Source organism: Hippopotamus amphibius, chromosome 17 (genome assembly GCF_030028045.1).
Source record: "Hippopotamus amphibius kiboko isolate mHipAmp2 chromosome 17, mHipAmp2.hap2, whole genome shotgun sequence".
Lineage (NCBI taxonomy): Eukaryota > Metazoa > Chordata > Mammalia > Artiodactyla > Hippopotamidae > Hippopotamus > Hippopotamus amphibius.
The window spans coordinates 51,440,219-51,460,446 of record NC_080202.1 but is presented as its reverse complement, the minus strand read 5'-3'; the positions used below and the strand labels follow the sequence as shown (position 1 = coordinate 51,460,446).

The 20,228-nt window shown below is 45.9% G+C and overlaps 1 protein-coding gene across 2 annotated transcripts in view; it reads left to right on the top strand.

Annotated features, from left to right (window-relative positions):
* FOXK2 (forkhead box K2) overlaps nucleotides 1-20,228 on the top strand; it is a 72,249-nt gene that overhangs the window by 40,111 nt on the left and 11,910 nt on the right. For both annotated transcript variants that reach the window (XM_057715598.1, XM_057715599.1), the window contains exons 2-8: nucleotides 4,721-4,915; nucleotides 7,982-8,129; nucleotides 10,808-10,954; nucleotides 16,039-16,232; nucleotides 17,051-17,226; nucleotides 18,336-18,632; nucleotides 18,851-19,060. In XM_057715598.1, the coding sequence (XP_057571581.1) occupies nucleotides 4,721-4,915; nucleotides 7,982-8,129; nucleotides 10,808-10,954; nucleotides 16,039-16,232; nucleotides 17,051-17,226; nucleotides 18,336-18,632; nucleotides 18,851-19,060 (1,367 nt within the window). The remainder of the gene's footprint in view (nucleotides 1-4,720; nucleotides 4,916-7,981; nucleotides 8,130-10,807; nucleotides 10,955-16,038; nucleotides 16,233-17,050; nucleotides 17,227-18,335; nucleotides 18,633-18,850; nucleotides 19,061-20,228) is intronic.

The window sequence follows — 20,228 nt, the reverse complement described above, 5'->3', positions numbered from 1 at the left end:
GACTTAGTGATCGTTTACTGATGCCCTTTCTCTAGTCAGGTCACACATGCATTGAACTTTCCTCTCATTTGTGACCGTTCCTCAGCCTTTCTGTGTCTTCCATGATGTTGACTTTTTTTTTTTTTCTTTTTACATTTTTTTTTTTTTTTTGGCACACGGGCTTAGTTGCTCCGTGGCATGTGGGATCTTCCTGGAGCAGGGATCGAACCCATGTCCTCTGCATTGGCAGGCGGATTCTTAACCACTGCGCCACCTAGGAAGCCCCATGATGTTGACTTTTAGAGGAGGACAGGCCAGTTGTTTTGTAGTATATTTGTGTGATGTTTCCTCTTGGTGAAATCAGGGTTTGTTATTTTTAGCAGGAAGTCCAAAGGTGGAGGCTGTGTCTTCTTGGTGTCCCATGGCAGGGACACTGTTGCTGCTTTGTGCCATGGCCATGAAGGTGGCATCTGCAGGCCTTGTCCCATTAAACTTTCTAAAATACTCTTTAAAAACTGAGAGACTCCAGAGTTACCCTGATAATGACTGTCTGAATTGCATTCAGATGTATTTTTTTGAGTAGGTGGAAATGGAGCCCACTTGTGGGGAGATTTTTCCAACTCAGGAAATGTGTCTGTCTCAGTAATCTGTGCCATGACAGAGAAGGATGACAGGAGGCTGGGGACATGGTGGCTGTCCCTCTGGGGCCTGCAGTCACTGTTGGTGCTGAGGTGAAAGGCTGCTCTGCTGCACTCACCTTTCCCAGTGGCACCATGGAGCCAGACCACTGCTCCTGCCCATCTCATCCTCTGTGGGGTAATAGGAACAGGAGCCAACCTCTTCCTGAGGCCAGCTACACCTCTGAAGTGGCCCAGTTGGACTTGGTTGTAGGGAATAGTTTGTCTAATTGGTTGTTTGAACTTGCTTTGCATAGAGATATCACTAAATTTGGCTTTCCATTTGGTTGGAGACTTATTTCAATATGGCTTATTTCTGCCTAGCTATATGATGTTAGTATTGAAGTATTTGCAGCAAGGCCTAGCTTTGTATTGATACGTAAAGAACAGGTCTTCAGAATCCTTAGAGCGTCTTTGTGAATCTGGAAATTCAGGCCTCTAGACGCAAGCCATTGGCTTGCATATCTCTTTTGTAAGAGTTTCCATTCCAACAAGAAAAATGCCTGTCACCAAGTATGGGAGACTAAGAGAGGTGGAGAGAAGGATATTTCTAATCCATATTAAAATTGTTAACATTTATTTGAGTGAAAGAAACTTAATTTTCGTCAGAGTCCTTGCCTAAGTTTGAAACCATTAACTGTTGTGTTGCTTCAGTTTTGATTTGTGGCTCAAGCTGTGTAGCTGCTCAGAGGTGCTCAGTACCTGGTCATTTTTTGCTTAGGGGTTTGCAGTTCTGCTTTCTGCTGTCTAGCTTTTCATATTGTTCATTTTAAAATCTTTCCCTTTTCTCTTATTTTGTCATATTTCTCAGGGTTCTCATAAATAGATGCATATTTTTATATTGAGCTTTATTACAAATCTTTTAGGATCAGTTAAATTGTTTTTAAAGAGCACATGGTGTTAGGTATTATGATGGTATGAAGCAGTGTGAGATGGACAACATGCTTTTAATTTTCCAAATCAGTATAGTATCTCTTAAACCCGCACCATGACCTGAAGTGCTTCATGGGAACAAGGACCACCGTGCCCAGATGTAACAGCCTCTTCTTGGTGGTGGTGCGAGGGAGACAGAGATCTGACACTCACCTTGCTTTGTCTGCTGTTTTTGTTTGTTTGTTTGTTTGTTTTTTATTATTTTTGGGGGGGTACACCAAGTTCAATCATCTGTTTTTATACACATATCCCCATATTCCCTCCCTGTCTGCTGTTTTAATGTTTTGCTGCTCTTTTTACTTTTGTGAAGCAATTAATTAAAATTATTTCACTATTTTTTTAACATGTTGGGGTAGGGTAGGCTATCTAGTTTCTGTAATTAAGCTTTAATTATTTATTAATTAGTTTTTTTGGCTGCGTGGCATGTGGGACCTTAGTTCCCCAACCAGGGATCAAACCTGTGCCCCCTGTGTAGAAGCCTGGAATCTTAACCACAGGATTGCCAGGAAAGTCCCTATCCCACTATTTTTTATTTCTAGCTTAGAAAAGTCAAGCAGTGGCCATTCACATACCCTAAAGGGAAACAATGATTTCATCACTAATTGAACTCCATAGAGAACTTGAAAACCCTTTTGATGTATTTTGCTTTGAATGTATCCTACATAGAAAAATCAGTTATAATTATAACATGGGTACCAATGTAATCACAATGCAGGTAAAGAAATAGGCCATTGTTAACCCAAAAGTATAGAAGATGCACTGTGAACCCCCTGACATGTTATGAACATTTTACCACTTTCTGTATCCAACTACAGATGGCTTTTTGGAAAAAGTTTTTTTTAAAAAGGCCTCTTTATTGAAGTATACTACATGTACAGAAAAGTGTATGTTTCATACATGTATCACTCAATGAATTTTCACTAATAGGAACTCACCCATGTAATCAGAACCCAGATTAAAAAACAGAAAGTTACCAGACTACCTGGGTAGCTTTTACGTGTTTCATGGCTCATACACATATGAGGAGTTCACACTTAGAAGCAGAGATACCATTTTCACTTGTCAAGTGAGTAGTGTTGGTGGTAGTGTCCATTGATGGCCAGGACACTCTTGCATGCTGTCGGTCAGAGGGTGTCAGCAGGTAGCCTTGCATTGCTTTAGGTACCCTATGTGCCCTTGGAGCCTGAGGTTTATGGATAGTGCTTGTGCCGTGGAGACGATTGTTGTCTTATAATTGGAAACTTTTGAAATAGGATACAAAGGAAGGAAGTCCTCCATGTGATGGTGCCAGCCCTGAAGGCAGCGCTCAGCCAGTCTGTGCAAACAGACCCTGTGGGTAACATTGAGGGAACCTGCAGGCTAAGGACCAACATGGAGTGTGTGGTCCTATTTTGTGAAAAGCAAAAATAAACCCCGGGAGACGTGTAGGTACCCCTTGGGGGAGGGAGGAGTCCCATTCTCATATTCCTCTGTTGGAATTGTGCACAGTGCTTTGTTGCTTCTGTGGCATGTGGAGGACAGGCAGGTGTGTGTGTTGCTCCTCTGATCCAGGCTGGGCTTCTGTGAGTTTCTGGGTAATGATGGAACAAACAGCACAGTGGATGGCGAGTGTCCAACTGTAGGAAAAGCAGGTACTATTGACATCTTACAGTGGAGCTGAAGGTGGTTTGCTTTTTTCATTTTAATAAACATTTGAGTGTTTGATAAATATCTGAATTAATGCTCTTGGTACTCTCAGAGAGAGATGCTGTCATCTGTCCTGTGGATGAGGAGACAGGCACAGAGAGGTAACTGCTCTGCAGGATCCAAAGCCCTTGCACTGGGTGACGAAGCTTGTTCTAACAGCTCGGCCTTCCTGGTGAACAATGACTGTTGCCTGAGGACAGGGGCTCAGGAGCTACATATGGGAGGAAAAGGAGGGAACTTCCTTACTCCCATAATTGTTATATATGTTGTGCTAGAAATTAAGGCCAGTGGGGTCTTAATCCTCTTCTTTTCTAAGCTTGGAATTGATTATTCAAATCTCATGCTAGCGACAAAGAGGCAGTTGCAATTATGGGCTTCCCATTCGTTGTATTCATGTGATTTACTTGTTTTAATTACCTTTTTAATGTATGAAGCTGGGCACTTTTTCATTAATTCAGCAAGTGTGTACTGAGGGTCTTCTCTTTATCTACCAGGGACTCTCTGGTCTCTCTTACAGCAGTGAACCCCGCAGATAAGGGCTTTGTTCTAATGGAGCTTGTATCCTATTGGGGTGACAACAAGGGAAAATGGGGTAACGTAGAATCATGTGGCCAGAGTGAAATGAAGAACAGGCAGCAAGGGGAGAGTGCAGGGCTGTAAGGAAACCCTTGCGTAAGCAGCTGAGGGGTATGAGGGGACCCCCAGGTAGTGAGCGAGGAGAGGAGCGGACAAGAGGCAGGGATGTGGGGTCTGACCCACAGTGGGGTGGGGACCTCTGGGGCATTAAAGTGGAGGAAGGACAGCATGAGAGAAGGACCTCGAGAAGGAAGGGGCTGTGCCTGAGGGCAGGAGAGACAGGCTGGCCTTTTGTATCTTTGAACACTGCATGCAGATCTTGCTGTTTTAGGAACACCCTGGCTACTGGCTACAGACAGACTAGAGTGGGAAGCTGAGAAAAGGGCTAGGCAAGAGATGTCATCAGAGGTTGGCAGCAGGTGAGGGGTGTGCCTGGGGCTTCCTCCTTGTGATGGGGCTGTCCATGCACTGTGGGGTTAGCAGCATTCCTGCTTGGCCTCCACCTACTTGATGCCAAGAGCACATCTCCCGATCCCAAGCCTGTCTCCAGGCCCTGCCCAGTGCAGATTAAGTGGTATTTGAGTCTTTTTTGAGTCTGCTCTACTTTTTTTTTTTTCCTATTGGGCTAGTCTACATGATGTTTTTGCTTACTAGTGTTTTTAAGTCATGAGATGCCTCTTTTGTGATTTCACTCATTAAGTGACTTGTAACATGTGAGGTGAACTTGAAATGGGCTTCTCGCTGACTCTTTCACACAAGGTGAGGCTCCAGTATGTTTGGGGACACATGGGCTCTGCAACCTGCTGTAGGTGGGGCATCCTGCCTCGCGGCTCGGCAGACAGTGCTAACAGTTGGCTTTTCTCTTTTAGGTGCACGTTCAGGTTCCCGAGCACAAATATCAAGATCACGTTCACTGCCTTGTCCAGTGAGAAGAGGGAGAAACAGGAAGCGCCTGAGTCCCCGGTGAAGCCCATGCAGGCTCACATCTCGCCGCTGACCATCAACATTCCAGACACCATGGCCCACCTCATCAGCCCCCTCCCCTCCCCCACAGGAACCATCAGGTACACTGAGCTTCCAGGGTGGATGGGGGTCGCCGTGGGGTCAGGGTGTGCATGTGTCAAGATGGACGTGACCCTGTCCAGATTTCAGTCCTTGCCTCTTGCCATGGGACATTCAGAAGCCATCGTACGACATAGTGGTGGGCAGCGATGTCTTCTCCCTTCCCTGGTGCTGACCTACGGGGAGAGGGAGTTGTTGAGGGCACTTAAAATATTGTTTAGTTTGTGAGCACTGTTTGCTCTCAGTTTGTGTGCATATGAAACACAGTTCCCAAATGTTCCTGGTTTTCATTTGTGGATTCTTTTATTTGAGTGTAAGTTTAAGGGATAGATGATTTGTCTTATTGGTCTAAAGTGTGAGATGGGTTTTCAGTTGCATTTTGAGTTTTTTGGTTTGCTACAGTTTCGTGCAAATTCTGATGACTTACACTTTGGGTTACTGAGTTTGACCACAGTGAGGTGACAAACTTCTGTTTGTCCTGATGTCCTAAGGGAGACTGGGAGCCTCAGGAAGTGGGGGATGGTGCCTTCAGGGCATGGTCTCCAGTGAGGAACCCTGTGCATGATGGTCACATTATGCTGAACTTTCAGGAGGCAGTAGCTGAGGGTCAGGTCAGGAACTGCCTGGGACCCGCAGACACAACGCTGAAACAGGGCTCAGACGGTCAGTCCTCTTATGCTCTGTTGGGTATTAGAAGACTGAAGTATGTATTCAGGTGTCTTATTCCATGTGAGTAATGTTAGACTTAGGTGTAAAATGAACACATTTGCTTCTCGGAAGAGCCAAGCTCCTACTGTCCAGGTGTGTCCACAGGCCATGGCTGGGGAGCAGAGAAGACCTTGCCTCATCCACAAGGACTGACCCTGCATATGTAGCAGAGCGAGGAGGGCACAGGGGGAGCGCTAGCAGCTCTGGGTTGTAGCTTTCAGTCAAACGCTTCTGTTTCTTATCCTAAAAAACCAGCACGGACAGAAAGGTATCCCTCTGGAAAGGCCTCTGGAGAGAGTGTCAGGTAGACTCTGGCTGCGCCCCTGCTTGGTGCCGTGTGAGTACAGCTGCTCTCGGGCCCCTTCTCTGCCCCCTGCCATGGTTGCTCCGCTGAGGATGCTGCCTCTGTCTCTCCCACTTGGTTGAATTTGTATGTATGTGACTAGATGGACCAGGTAGTAAGTGTGGCAGTGGGTAGGTAAAAGTCAGCAGCCAGGGGCTTCCTAGGTGGCGCAGTGGTTAAGAATCCGCCTGCCAATGCAGGGGACACGGGTTCGATCCCTGCTCCAGGAAGATCCCACATGCCATGGAGCAATTAAGCCTGTGCGCCACAACTATTGAACCTGTGCTTTAGAGCCTGTGAGCCACAACTGTTGAGCCCATGTGCTGCACCTACTGAAGCGCACACGCCTAGAGCCTGTGCTCCACAACAAGAGAAGCCACGGCAATAAGGAGCCCACACATCACAATGAAGAGTAGCCCCCGCTCAGCGCAACTAAAAGAAAGCCCGCGCATAGCAAAAAAGACCCAACACAGCCAATAAAATAAATTAATTAATTAATTAATTAATTAATTAAAAAAAAAAAAAAAGTCAGCAGCCAGTGGCCAGATTTTTATTCAGCACTGTGTGAAAAGTGTGCAGAATTCACAGAGGAAGAGGAGAAGGCCCATGTTTACCCACGTGGGACAGCGGCCCAGAGTGAAAGCAGCAGCCTTGGAATCAGGCCACAAACACACTTGCCTGGCTGTGTGGAGACAGACGTTCTGTGGGTGCTCAGGGAACTGGAGGTGGTTGGAAACTTTAGGGTTTGGATCAGCTCCTGACTCAGTCTCTCCTCACCCCCTGCCCCATCTTCATCCTGTTTTCCTTGCTCATCCCTTCCCCACACCCCGCCCCCAGCGTTGAGCAGCACAGCACCCCTGCTGCTGAGATGGCTCACTAGGGAGCCCACCAACCCCCAGCCAGTGGGGCCACTCACCACATCGACCCTTCATCTGTGTTAGCTAGTTTTAAAATCATAAAGCAGGAGTTCCATGAGTGTGGTCCTGCCATCTGTCTTGTTCCTGTCTCCCCAGTGCTTTAAGAGTTGTTCCTGGCATGCGGTAAACACTTGTTTCGTGGGTAAGTGTGTATACTGACAGTGCATATTCTTGGCAGAGTCCAGTAGTGTTTCAGAGGATGCCAGGTAATAGTGTGTTCTCCACTTCCTGGGCCCCTCCTTTCCAGTTCAGTTTTTTGGAGGTAACTGCTGTCTCTTAGGTATTTTTCCCATACATTTTCTGTACCTTTGCAATAGTTGTCCTTTTTTATCCATAACATAAATGAGATCCGGCCATACATACTGTTCTATAACTTAGTGGATTTTTAAAACGATCTTATCTTGGCATCCTTCCATTTCAGTAGCTCATTCTCTTTTGTAAAGTATAATACTGTACAGAAAAGGGAGCATAAGTTAAATACATAACTTAGTGAATTATCACAAATGAACGTGGCTTTTAATCAGCAGACATCAAGAATCAGAACATTCTCAGCATCATGGCACAGCCCTACCTTGTAAAAAAAAGTGCATGTTTAAAAACAGGTTCTTGTTTCTGATTTCTGGGTGTTCCCTGTGAGCCCCTCACAGCCTGCATGTGTGTCTGTATCCACACCCTCCTCCCCTCTTTGTGCATCCTGTCTTCAGCCTGGCTGCTGTCCCCATCTCTCCAGACTCCCTCTGACCTTTCTGGTGTAGCTGGAAGTTATGTCCTTCATCACAGCCTGTCCTCATCTCTGTGGTGGGAGGGGGCGAGCAGAACAGTGCTCAGTGTCCCTCTACCAGGCTGAGCCCTGAAGCCATCACACATGGCTCTGTGTCCTTGGTAAGTTCCTAAGATAACATGTTTGGAAGCAAATACCTGATTTGTTGAGGTGATCTTAAATTTCACGGAGAATTAATCAGTCCATTTTTCCATGGAAAGTACTGAAGTTCTCTTTTAAAATTTGTTTTCCTTGAAATAAGAGCCAGTTATTGAAACACAGTGTGATGTATGTTCTGTTCTGTAATAGACCAATAGGAACAATCTTTTCTCATCTACAGTGCTGCGAACTCCTGTCCATCCAGCCCCAGGGGAGCAGGGTCTTCAGGGTACAAAATGGGCCGTGTGATACCATCTGACCTCAATTTAATGGCCGACAACTCACAACCAGAAAATGAGAAGGAAGCTTCAGGTGGAGACAGCCCAAAGGTAAATGTTTTATAGCCTCGAAACAGAACCCAGGGCCTGTTGGGGAGCCAGCTGTCCTCACTGTTTCGCCTGCATATCAGGGAACACCCCCAAGGCCTTCTGAGAAGTGCCCGTCTTCACGGATGCGGGGTCATTGCTGAGCATGTTCTCTGTGCTGGGCTCTCAGAGATGCATTCTTTCAGTCATTCAGCACTGGGCATTCCTTGGTGGCAGCTGTGGGCCCAGGTGCTGAGATCTTGAACCCGTGGTCCTCACGAGGTCACTGCCTGGTGTCCTAAGAGACCGCTCTTGGGGTTTAGTCCTGCTATCCCAAATGCACATGTCTGGACAAGTGTGTGCACACGTATGCGCACGCACGCGCGCGCACACACACACACACACTTTGGGGAGGACACATCTGTCCCCCTTTTGGATGGTAATTCTTGATGGCCTGTTTCTATTCTTTGACCCAGTAATGCCCCTTCTAGGACTTCATTTAAGGGAAATGGACAAAAATCTCAAACAAAAGTGCATATAAAACAGAAAACTGAAAGCAACCTAAATGCCCCTAAATGAGGGAAGAATGATTAAGTAAGGGGATATTATGTGACATAGTTACTGATATGGAAGTGCTCTTGATATAATGCTAAGTGAAAAAAGAGAATAAGACCAGGCATAGTGTTACTTTAAGTTTGTATTTATAAAATGTGGTATGTTCATGCAGCAGGACATGTCACAGCCATGGGGACGGATGAGGTGTGGCTGCACACCATCTCTCCGCAGCAGCCAGGGTGCTGGGCAGGGGCAGACGCAGAGGGGCACCCTTTATAGGGTTCCATTTTTGTCCATTTGCCTGTTTAAAATCAGGCAAAACTAATTTGTTTCAAGATGTGTTCTTAGATGGTAAAAGTTAAGTCACAGTAAGATTGTGATTAGTATAAAATGTCAGGAATAGTGGTGGCCTCTCTGGGAGGTAAAGTGGGCAGAGGAGACATGAGGAAGCTTCTGGGATGTGAGCTCTGTTCTCTCTTGACCTGGTGTTGGTTGTACTGTTGTTTACTTTACAAAAACTTGTTTCCAGCTGATACAGGTGTATCATGGGCTTTCTTGTCTTTGTTCCATTTTTCAGTATAAAAAAGCTTTTTAAAAAAAAATCGAAATGCGTAGAAGAAAGATAACAAGAAAACAAGCGGCATAAGCACAGTGAGGAAAGCGTTGTGCTCTTGCCTGGTATGGAATCCAGCTCAGCAGCTCCACTGTCACTTTCCTGTAACTCAGAGGGAGCTCACTCAGGGGACAGACAGGGCAGAGCCTGGCCCAAGTGCTCGGGAAATGTCAGCTGTTTAAAAGCGGGGTGCTAAGGGACTTCCCTGGTGGTCCAGTGGCTAAGACTCTCCACTCCCAATTCAGGGTCCCCGGGTTCGATCCCTGGTCAGGGAGCTAGGTCCCACATGCCGCAGCTAAGATCCCGTGTGCTGCAACTAAGACCCAGCACAGCCAAATAAATAAATATTTAAAAAAAATAAAAGTGGGATGCTGGGATTATGGGTGATTCAGTCTTTCTGTGCAGAGCGCATGCCCATGGGCAGCTGTCAGGACTAAGCTTAGCCTGTACAGGTGCACGCTGCATTCCCTTCTGCAGCACTTCACCTTCCTTCCTCACCCATCCCACAGTCTTCTGCCTGTCTGCCTATTTGTATTTATCTCTCAACAATATCTAAATTGTTCATTTCTAAACCTCATGTAAGGAGTGTCATCTTGAATGTATTCTTTTGCAGCTTACTGTTTTGCATTCAGCCGTATGTTTGTGGTTCCTCTGTTGATGTGTGTATTTCCCAGTTTATAGCCAGAGGCACCCTCTCCCCAGTGGGCTTGTGCGTGTATATGGGGTTCTGAGGCAAAGAGCCACGGTGGCTTTGAGTGTGCTGGGACGAGGGGTGCCAGCAGCCTGCGGTGTGCATGGCAGCCCTGTACACCTGAGCGATGCCTGCCCAAGTGCCTTGGACCCCGGTGTGGGAACCCTGCATCTGGATCCTGGTGCTCTCCTCTGCGTGGGGTTTTCTTACCGGCGGAGCTTCTTGATGGACGCTTGGTGGTTCTGAGTGGTCGTTACTCTGGTGCTGCGGTGTTCAGCATTCTTGCCCCCTCTCCTTGTGTGCGTGATGGAGCGGCCTGGGAGACCTGCCAGCTCACTCTGCCCCTCACCACCACTGTCCTGGCCCAGGTCTTCTCTTGACTGTTAGAGGCACGTATTGAGCCTCTGGCGTGGTTTAATATGCATGCTGTGGACTCTGCTGAGGTCAGGCAGCTTTTCTCATTTTCTTATTCTTTTCGTTTTTACTGTTTGGACTTTTTCCTAATTGGTTTTAGTGTTCTTTTTTATGCTGCTATACACACCTCTCTTTGCTTCCTCCAAATTTTCCAAATGCTTTCCCATCATATTATATTGCTTTTCTCCCCCCACCATGTGGCTTGTGGGATTTTAGTTCCCCAACCATGGATCAAACCCGGGCCCTCGGCAGTGAGAGCACAGAGTCTTAACCACTGGACCGCCATCATATTAGATTACTTCTATAGGAAGGAAAACTAAGCATTATCATAGGAATGCTCAAAAATGTCAAGAATCCTGAATTTTAGTAAATTCAGTAAAAATTTTGATAATTTCAGTACCTTTTTTTTTTTCTTTTACTTAAATACAGGATGATTCAAAGCCACCTTATTCCTATGCACAATTAATTGTACAAGCAATTACGATGGCTCCTGATAAACAACTCACCCTAAATGGAATTTATACGCACATCACGAAAAACTATCCCTACTACAGGACTGCGGACAAGGGCTGGCAGGTAAATCCACTTCAGTTGTTCTTAAATGTTTCTATTACATGTCTTGTAGATGCTGGTTTCCAACTGAGAAGAGAATTGAACTGCCATGTATGTAGCTGGGGCACAGGTAGAGTGAGATGAGTGAGGGTCTCTTGTACTGAGAAATGAAGAGTTAGAGGCCTACCGATGCCACGCTGTCTCTGACGTCCTTAGCACGGAGTGGAAGGAATAGTGGTTCTGGAAGAAACCTCAGCAGTGTTTCTTACTGTCATGGTCTCCATGGGTAGGAAAGGCATGGATTGTTTGAGATGTTTCTCTTGGACCAGTGTAGTTCATGTGTCTAAAGTGAGGGAGAGTTAAAAATCCTGTCCATCCATTTACTTTGGCATTCTTCCATCTTCCTTATCTACGTCTGCTGACATATGTTGCTTTTTGAAGTTTACACAGAGTTGGTTTTCAAACTGTTTTACTGAAGAACCCTTTCTTCAAAAGATACCTCTTCCGGTTGGCCAGTATACAAAACAGATGAACACAGCACTGCCCTGTTTCATTTGTCCACCTGTACGTTCAGCCTATTCCTACGCTGTCTGTGAATCCGGGCCTCTTCAGAGAACACTTTGAAATTGGTGCATACTATTTCCATTGTTCAGATTTTTAATTTAGTTTAATTTTTAAACCTCTACATTGTATATGTTTTCCCTTGTTCTGTGTGTCTGTGTTAACGTGTGGTTATTTACTAGGTATTTAGTAGAACCTCACTAATTCAGACAATAAGGGAAAGGGTAAGTTTGAAGTGTGGAACAATGAAAGCATAACAGAAGAGAAGAAATATACATTTGCAAATTTTGAATTTATTAAGTAACCAGGAATGGCTACAGAATTCCTTTCAGGCTTAATGAGTAAATGATCGTTTGAAAAATGCATCTGTTGAACCATAGCCATAATCAAGTGATGTGGATAGGGTTTAATGGAGGGTAAAAACTTTTTGCTTCTACCTGCAGACGTATAAACGTGTTATAAAAAAAAGTGTACCAGGAAAGTCCTGAATGTTTCCTTTGTAAGGGGTCTTGAGTCACGTAAAGGCTTACAGGTATGAAATGAGGCCCAGCCTCTTCTCCTGGCCTGGAGCTTCTGCGCCCTGCCCACCTTCCTGTTCAGAGCAGGGTGACATTTCTTAGTTGGCCATGAGCGAAACGGTGGCTCAGGAGAACACTTCCGTACCCAGCTACCTGGCAGGTCTCTTAAGAGGATGTACAGTAAGCCCCAGCCGTACTTACCATGTTTTAATCGGTAACAGTGAGGTTGTGCTTCAAAGAAAGTGAAAAACAAGAAGCAGAAACAGATGACAGTCTGTGTCCATGTCCATGGAACATAGCTCCCTTTGCACAGGCAGGTGCGGTCTCTCACAGAGTGTCCTGTCCAGGAGCTCAGTAGAGTTCCGTGCAGCTCACTGTGTGTAGAATTCCGTTGATTTGAAACGCCAGTGAGCTGGATTGTGATGAGAGTGAGTGTCTCTGAAAAGTCTGGCCAGACTTTCAACGGTCTGTTTCCCTTCTGCTCATATTTCCCTGTGCTTTGTAGCGTCCATTTATGCGAGAACTGATTCCGTGCATCATAAGGTTTTCTTGCTAAAGAGGCCGAAGGGCGACCTTCTCCTGGCCTCAGTCTCCTGGGGATGAGTCAGGTCAGGAGGGGCTGTGACCTGAGAGGCCTGAGAGGCAAGGCCTGTGGAGGTGACCCCTGAGTGCACTGATTGCTGCTGGCTCCTGAAGTGACTTCAGAGCCCACTTAGAACTGAGAGTTATAAATATCCTCTCTATCGAACTGTCATTAATGCTTGTTTTTATTGAAACATCTTCTTTTCTGTCCAGATAAAGGTTCGTAAGGGTGACTGCACCTCTTGCCTGTGTAAGGCTGCTCCTGGGACTTTACACCTCCTACTCCAGCTATTTTAGCAGGAAAGGGCTTTCCTGCTCCAGCCCTCCTTAATTTATGGACGTGCACTCAGATCCCTGTCCTCAGCAGTCCTTGCTCTCCCCAGCATGCGTGCATGTGTCCTTTTCTGTCATGGGACTCTCTGAGCTGCCCATCCCGAGGGACTGTACTTACAGTCTCTACACAGAAGGCTCATTCCCATCACCTCTTTCCTGGCTGAAAACAAAAAGCCTTCTTTCATTTTGCAACCTTGTTTCATAAAAGACCCATATCTTTTTTCTTTTGAGGAAAAAAAAAAACTATTAACCAAAACAGCCCATTTCTCAAGTGTGGATTTGCAGACTGCATCCTGCCATCCCCAGTGGTGCAGGGGAGGCAGCAGTGTCATTCTTCTCGGAGCTCAGGCCCTGATGCTTGAGCCCCTTGCTCTGCCTCAGTTCCTGAGATGACGCCTGTGGACACTTCCCAGCACACCAGTTCTGAACACTTAATAGAAATCCATGGTTCCTTTCAGACTTACTTTTGGTATTTTGCGGTCTACCCATGGCAAAAGCTTTTTGATTAATCCGGAGCAAATCTGAGGATAAAAGCTAGGTCTGAGTAACGCTAGCTGGAAAGATGGCATATCTCCTATGGTTGCATACTTATGCCAAAATGTTTTCTGTTGTTATGACTTATAATTTTACCCCACTCAGAACTGAGGTACTCGTTGTGACTGAAAAGTTTGAGAATTCTGGGGCTCTTGGCCTCTGAAAGGACCAGAGCTGGTTTCTGAAAGTAGAGGGAGTGACTGGTGCTCATCCACACCCCACACGCTGGACTCTCCCCTAGAAGGTCCTTTACAAGTCCTTACTATGCTGAATACACACTGGCAAGTGCTCAGTGCTGAATGAGACTAACAGACACAAACTGCCCTTGAGAAACGTAGGTTCTGGAAGGGCAGAGGTGCTCAGGGAGGACAGGACAGAGCAGGCACGAGTGAGCCGTTCTGCGCCTTTCCCCTTCGTCAGCTGAGTTCTGGGAAGCAGAATTTGGGGGAAGGAGAATGTGTGCAGTACTGCAGATCATTTTCTTTATATTTAGTTTTAAATAATAACTTGCCTTTTCTCTGAATACTTCATAATAATTTCTGAGTCACTGGAGTCAAATCAATGTGGTTTTAATGTATGTAGCTTGGTTTGATCAAATTACAAAGGCCTTCAGTTACCTTAGAAATACAATTATTTATTCTGTCTGTGTATACATTAAGTGTCTCTTATTACCTCCTCATATTTTCTAGAGTCTTGTTGGCTGGAGGATCACAGGTGACCATTAATTGGGCTTATTTGTCTGTGAGATTGTTGTCATAGTGGAGAGGAAGTTAGGCCCTCTTTTTTGATGGTGTAGACTGGATTCTGTTACACATTCAGAACAGAAAATAGCAACTCCCTGACCTAAGAACTTACTGTACAGCTTGTCGGTGGTGTGAGGGGTAGTGGAACAGTTGCATTGCTGACTCTGGTCCTGACCTTTGTCAGTGGGTGGAAATCCTAGCCCCCCCCAGTCTTCTGAAGTAGCACTTCCTGCCTCCAGGTTCCCACTGTGCTAATAACCTCCCTTTCTCCTCCTAACAACATGCATGTGAACCTACTCTACCCTAATCAGTGCAGTTCCAGCGTCACCTACCCTAGTCAGTGCAGTTCCAGCGTTCACTTAGGGCTTGGCACCTCCTTTGTCACATGTCACCCAGCACTGTGGCTTAACGGTCACTTCTGAGCTCCTGTCTGGGTGCCGGCTTCCCATGGCACAGTCAGGAACTCTGGACCCTCACCCACAGTTCACAGTGAGAGTGTTCTCCAGTGTCATTGTCTGGGCTGGTTTTTCTCGGTCTTTTTTCTTAGAATCTGCCTTCTACTCAAAAGGTCTTGCGCAGATGGGGAAGGATTGCCTTCTCTGTGTTGATGGGGGCACCAGTAACAGATTCGATTTTCTGGAGGGATTGATAGATAGGTGTTGGTTAGTAATCAGCCAGACCCTATGATAAAATGTCATAGCAGGTATCTGTGGTTATAGATATATTCTAAATCTGATATACTACATCTGCTTATAAACAGTCTCACAAATCACAGACACAGCTAGCCTGTCCCTTCATGTTGCCAATGAGGTGACTGATGTCCACAGGCATTGATGATTCGTCGTGGCCTCTGACTGGTGTGATTCTTGAATAGTCCCTTAGATTGCTTGTAAAGTAGTATTCGACATGTTTTGATTTCTGAGCCACCTCTGGCAATTCAGAATTTCAGGTTGTGATTAGCAATTCTATTAGAAAGTTAATTGAAGAACTTAGAAATGATTTTTGGATAGCCCAGAATTTTAGTTTGGGTTGAAACTTTAATAGTTTATTAATTTTAAATTTAAACATTAATGTAAATGTATGAAAGGATCTGAATGCATGACTTCCATCCAACTTTTCGTGAACTTTCAGAGGTCTCAGATTTGGGTACAGCAGGGAGCTATCCTCAAATCACATGTAAACTGTGAGGTGAGCTTTTTGTAATAGAAAAGAAATTTTCTTCATGTGCCTCATGAGATTATTTTGAGAATCAAATAAAATATATAGAAGTTCCTTTACTGGAAGATGGTGTCAATAATATTTCTCAAACTTTGGCTTATTTTTTCTCCTTTGCTGATTTGCCAAATACCTTATGCTGGATTACTACATTTTAAAGGCTATGACAGATTCTGTAAGCTAATTTTGTGCTCAAAGTATTTTAAAGGAATAGCTGATCCCAGCGCTGTTCATCTCCAAACGGGCAGAGGTCACAGTGATAGCCCTTGATTTCCTACCTGGTAAAAAGGTGGAAGTTGCCTTTTTTTCCCGTTGGAAATAGCCTCTTTACGTGTGGTGTAGATTTCTCACCCCTTCCCATTCTCCAGCTCCCTTCCTTGCCTCCCGGTGCCCATCCTGCCAGGCTGTTCACAGTGCCCCATGTCCTTGTGTCCTTTCCTCTGTAGAAGCCATGCGGCAGCCTCTGAGTAGTCACATCCCACAATTCCTCCTTCACTTTGGGGAGGGCCGGTTCCTTCCAGCACAGAGCTGCAGGACCTTTGCAGGGCACTAAAAGTGGGGCACATTTTTATTTCTCAGCAAAGAAATATATGAATTCTACGTATTTTTTTATGTTTCATAGAATTCAATTCGCCACAATCTCTCTCTGAATCGTTATTTCATCAAAGTACCACGTTCCCAGGAAGAACCAGGCAAAGGCTCATTCTGGAGGATAGATCCTGCCTCTGAAAGCAAATTAATAGAGCAGGCTTTTAGGAAAAGACGGCCTAGGGGCGTGCCTTGCTTTAGAACCCCTCTGGGACCGCTCTCGTCTAGGTAAGGAAAAAGACAAACAAAAAGACCTCACTTAATGGTCAGTAAATTTACCTTTGATGTATTGGTAAAGTTTCCTTTTGAAAATGAAGGAATTACCAAATGCATTATGATTAAATGTTGGGTTGGGGATTTGGGGAAAAAAAGTGTTTGATGCCATCCATGTATTTTTGTTTTTAGTGGTCTGAAAATTCAGCTTGTAAAGTTTTACCTAAATTTCATTCCTGTGTAGCAATTGCTGCTTCATTGAATGCATATTGTCAATATGCTGAGTCGGCAATATCACGATGCCACGTTGATGACTAATGTTTTTTCCTTTTCCTTGGCATGTGAAAAGCTCTTTAAAGCTACATCTTAGCTGCTTAAACTCAAGACTGGTTTATACAGTGTTAATTGCCTGATTTTAAAATACATATTTTTAGCTTCATTAATAGATGCTCTGTTTTTAAACAAAAAAAAAGAAATGACTGTAACGTTAAGTCTTGAGCCCCAGGTGGCTCGCACTCTGCAGGCTCCTGCTGCCTGGCTGTGGATGGGAGCTGCTTAGAGAGGCAGCCTGTCCCACCCTATGCTGTGCAGCCTGTGCTGGGTGTGGAGCATTGGCGTCCTGCACACAGTGGCTCTGTCACAGCCAGCCCAGCCTTACTGAGTGTCCGTCTCAGGTCACAGGCGTCACACAGAAAGTAAGACTTTTGGAGCTGTAGTTGGTTGGCAGAAGACAAATGACACCCCTTTTGGCAAAATACACTTATTAAAACAACAAGGCAGCTTGATGAGTGCTTTACCTGTAAAAATCCACTGTCTTCTTTTTGGTCATACAGAAGTGCCCCAGCCTCTCCCAATCATGCTGGAGTGCTGTCTGCTCACTCCAGTGGCGCTCAGACCCCCGAGAGCCTGTCAAGGGAAGGTTCACCAGCCCCTCTGGAGCCCGAGCCTGGTGCCTCACAGCCTAAACTCGCAGTCATCCAGGAGGCGCGGTTTGCCCAGAGTGCACCAGGTGAGACATGCGAAGGGCAGGTGTGGCGGGAGAGGGGTGGGTCAGACGAGCACATGAGCCAGGCTCATCAGAGAAGAAATAGCAAGAGGCCTTGGGTCCTTTGCACCTTGTGCCTGATACTTTCTGCAAGATACCTGAGTGTTATTTTATAGGCTCTGAAAAACTAATTGCGCTGTGTTTAAAAAAAAAAAAATCAGTCAACATTCTTTTATGATTATGTGTAGGTGCCTGAAAAATTTTAGAATTTACCTGTTTCTCAGTTGCTTCATCATTCAGAAATCTAAGAAAAAGATTCCCCTCGGAAAGAAAGAACATAAATTAGACAAAGTAGACATTGGCAGCAAAGAAAATGTCTGTTTAATTAATAGATGAGCATTTTGCAGTGTACTTACAAAGTCGCAATGTGGAATAAAAATATGTGCCCTGGGGAATTACATTAAAAAAAAATAGTCTGAAAATGTGTCCAAAGTCATTCTGTTATGGTTCATAGTTGGTTGGCAAAGTGTGCATTTTGATGTACTGGAATTCCTGGCCATGCTGGCAACACCCCCTGCCAGCCCCCATCTGTAGTTCCTGTTGCCGGAGCCCCAGTGCCCAAACCAGAAAGAATAGAGGCTGGCAGAGCTGCTGGTGGCCAGCTCCGTCTCCACACTTCCTGCTCCTCTGTTCCAGTCATAAGATGGAGACTTTGATCCTGGGGAGCATGGCGCCCTCCTTCAGGCATCATTGGGCAGCTCCTTGCCATATCTTGTGTTGATGTTTTCTTTTTCATGAGGAGAGAACTATGAAAAGAGATGTTGTAAGAAATCTGAACAGGGACTTCCCTGGCGGTCCGGTAGTTAAGCCTCCACGCTTCCACTGCAGGGGGCACAGGTTCAATCCCTGGTCGGGGAACTAAGACCCCATATCACCATGTGGCGTGGCCAAAAAAAGGTCTGAACAAAGCAGAGACTGCATTTTTATCAGTTAGATGTACATTAAATATCCCCATTAAATACGTCATCTGGGCCACGTCCTGTTTTATTCAGTCAGTCTGCATGTTGCTAGTGAGAGGTCGTAGTTAGTTGGTTTGGGATGCATGCGCTTTACCCCGCTCCCGTCCTTGGCAGGCTCACCTCTGTCTAGTCAGCCCGTCTTAATCGCCGTGCAGCGACCACTGCCACCGACGATCAAGCCTGTCACCTACACTGTCGCTGCCCCTGTGACCACCTCGACCTCCCAGCAGCCTGTCGTGCAGACGGTTCACGTCGTCCACCAGATCCCAGCGGTGTCTGTCACCAGCGTGGCCGGACTGGCCCCAGCAAACACGTACACCGTCGCAGGGCAGGCTGTGGTCACTCAGGCGGCCGTGCTGGCCCCTCCTAAGACAGAGCCACAAGAGAACGGAGACCACAGAGAAGTAAAAGGTGAGCAGCGGAAGCAATCACTTTGGGCAGCTTTCCAAGCTCGTAGAAACCCGCCAGCCTCATTCATGCCCACCCCCTTGCTAACGTGTTACATAACGTGCTGGAGCAGGGCTGCTCACTGCCTGGTTTGTTTTACTTTAAACTAGTGAGATTTCTGTAAGCTACCCCGTAATATTAGCTGGTGTCATTTTTTCTCTTTTCCTTTTCTTTGAATTTAGTGAAAGTAGAACCTATTCCTGCGATTAGCCATGCCACACTAGGTGCTGCTGGCCGGATCATTCAGACGTCACAGACCACCCCTGTCCAGACGGTCACCATAGTGCAGCAGGCACCTCTAGGTCAGCACCAGCTTCCAATAAAAACTGTAACACAAAACGGGACTCACGTGGTGCCAATCCCCGCCGCCGTCCACGGCCAGGTGAACAATGGTAAGCAGTGTCCTCTGCGGGTAACTGGGTGCTGGTAACTTGAGCCAAGGTCCTCTGCTCTCCTTTATGAAGGTTTTTGTTCCGTTACAATTTTAATTTTTTTGTCAGAAGAAATGTTTTCATTTCTAAACTATAGGAAACTGAGTAATACTATATAGGCTACCTGGGAATTGGTTTGTGGGAATTGACGCCCATGTGATTCCCATTGGAGGAGCCATCTGAAGAGAGAAGCATTTCTAAATACAGTAAGTCCCCTACATATGAACAAGTTCCGTTCCAAGAGCATGTTTGTAAGTCCAATTTATTCCTAAGTCCAACAGAGTTAGCCTAGGTACCCAACTAACACACTTGGCTATATAGTACTATACTGTAATAGATTTATAATACTTTTCACACAAATAATACATAAAACACAAAATAAACACTTTAAATCTTACAGTACAGTACCTTGAAAGGTACAGTAGTACAGTACAACAGCTGGCATACAGGGGCTGGCATTGAGTGAATAGGCAAGAAGAGTTACTGACTGGAGGAGGGAGAGGAGATAGGAGATGGTAGAGCTGAAGGATCATCAGCAACGGGATGGAGGGCAAGCTGCAATTTCACACACTTGACGTTGATGGAACACATGTTCACATCTTTGAAAGTTCTCATTTTGAAGGTTCATATGTAGGGGAATGACTTACCTAAAGAGATGAAAATACTTCCACCTTTTGTAGACATCTGGGTGTGGCCTAGAAGCAACCTGGGGGCTGTCCCAGCTGATCCATCTGGTGGCAGTGCCCTGCCCTGAGGCAGGGGTGTGCTTGAGAGTATCTGACAGTGGAAGTGGAGAATGCTGGTCTCCTGTGCTCTTGTTCTGAAAGCCCCCTGGAGCCCCGTGCACGTGTGGGTGTTCTGACATAGATGAGCCTAAGGGAGCTTGGCTTTTAAACCAGAGGACAGAGAACCTCCTTCCACCCAGTCTTGCAGAGCAGTATGAAGGGTAGGAGTCCAGCTGGCTGTTGAGTCAGCTCAGGAGTTCGGGGTCCTTGGAGCTGGTGTTCAGACGTCTTAGCAGTGGGCCTTCACCCAGGCGTGTGGAGTGCTTGCTGTCTACACATGTGGGCTGTTGTGATTCAACTTCAGGACCCTAAGCAGTAGAATCAGAAGCTACTGGCTCAAACTA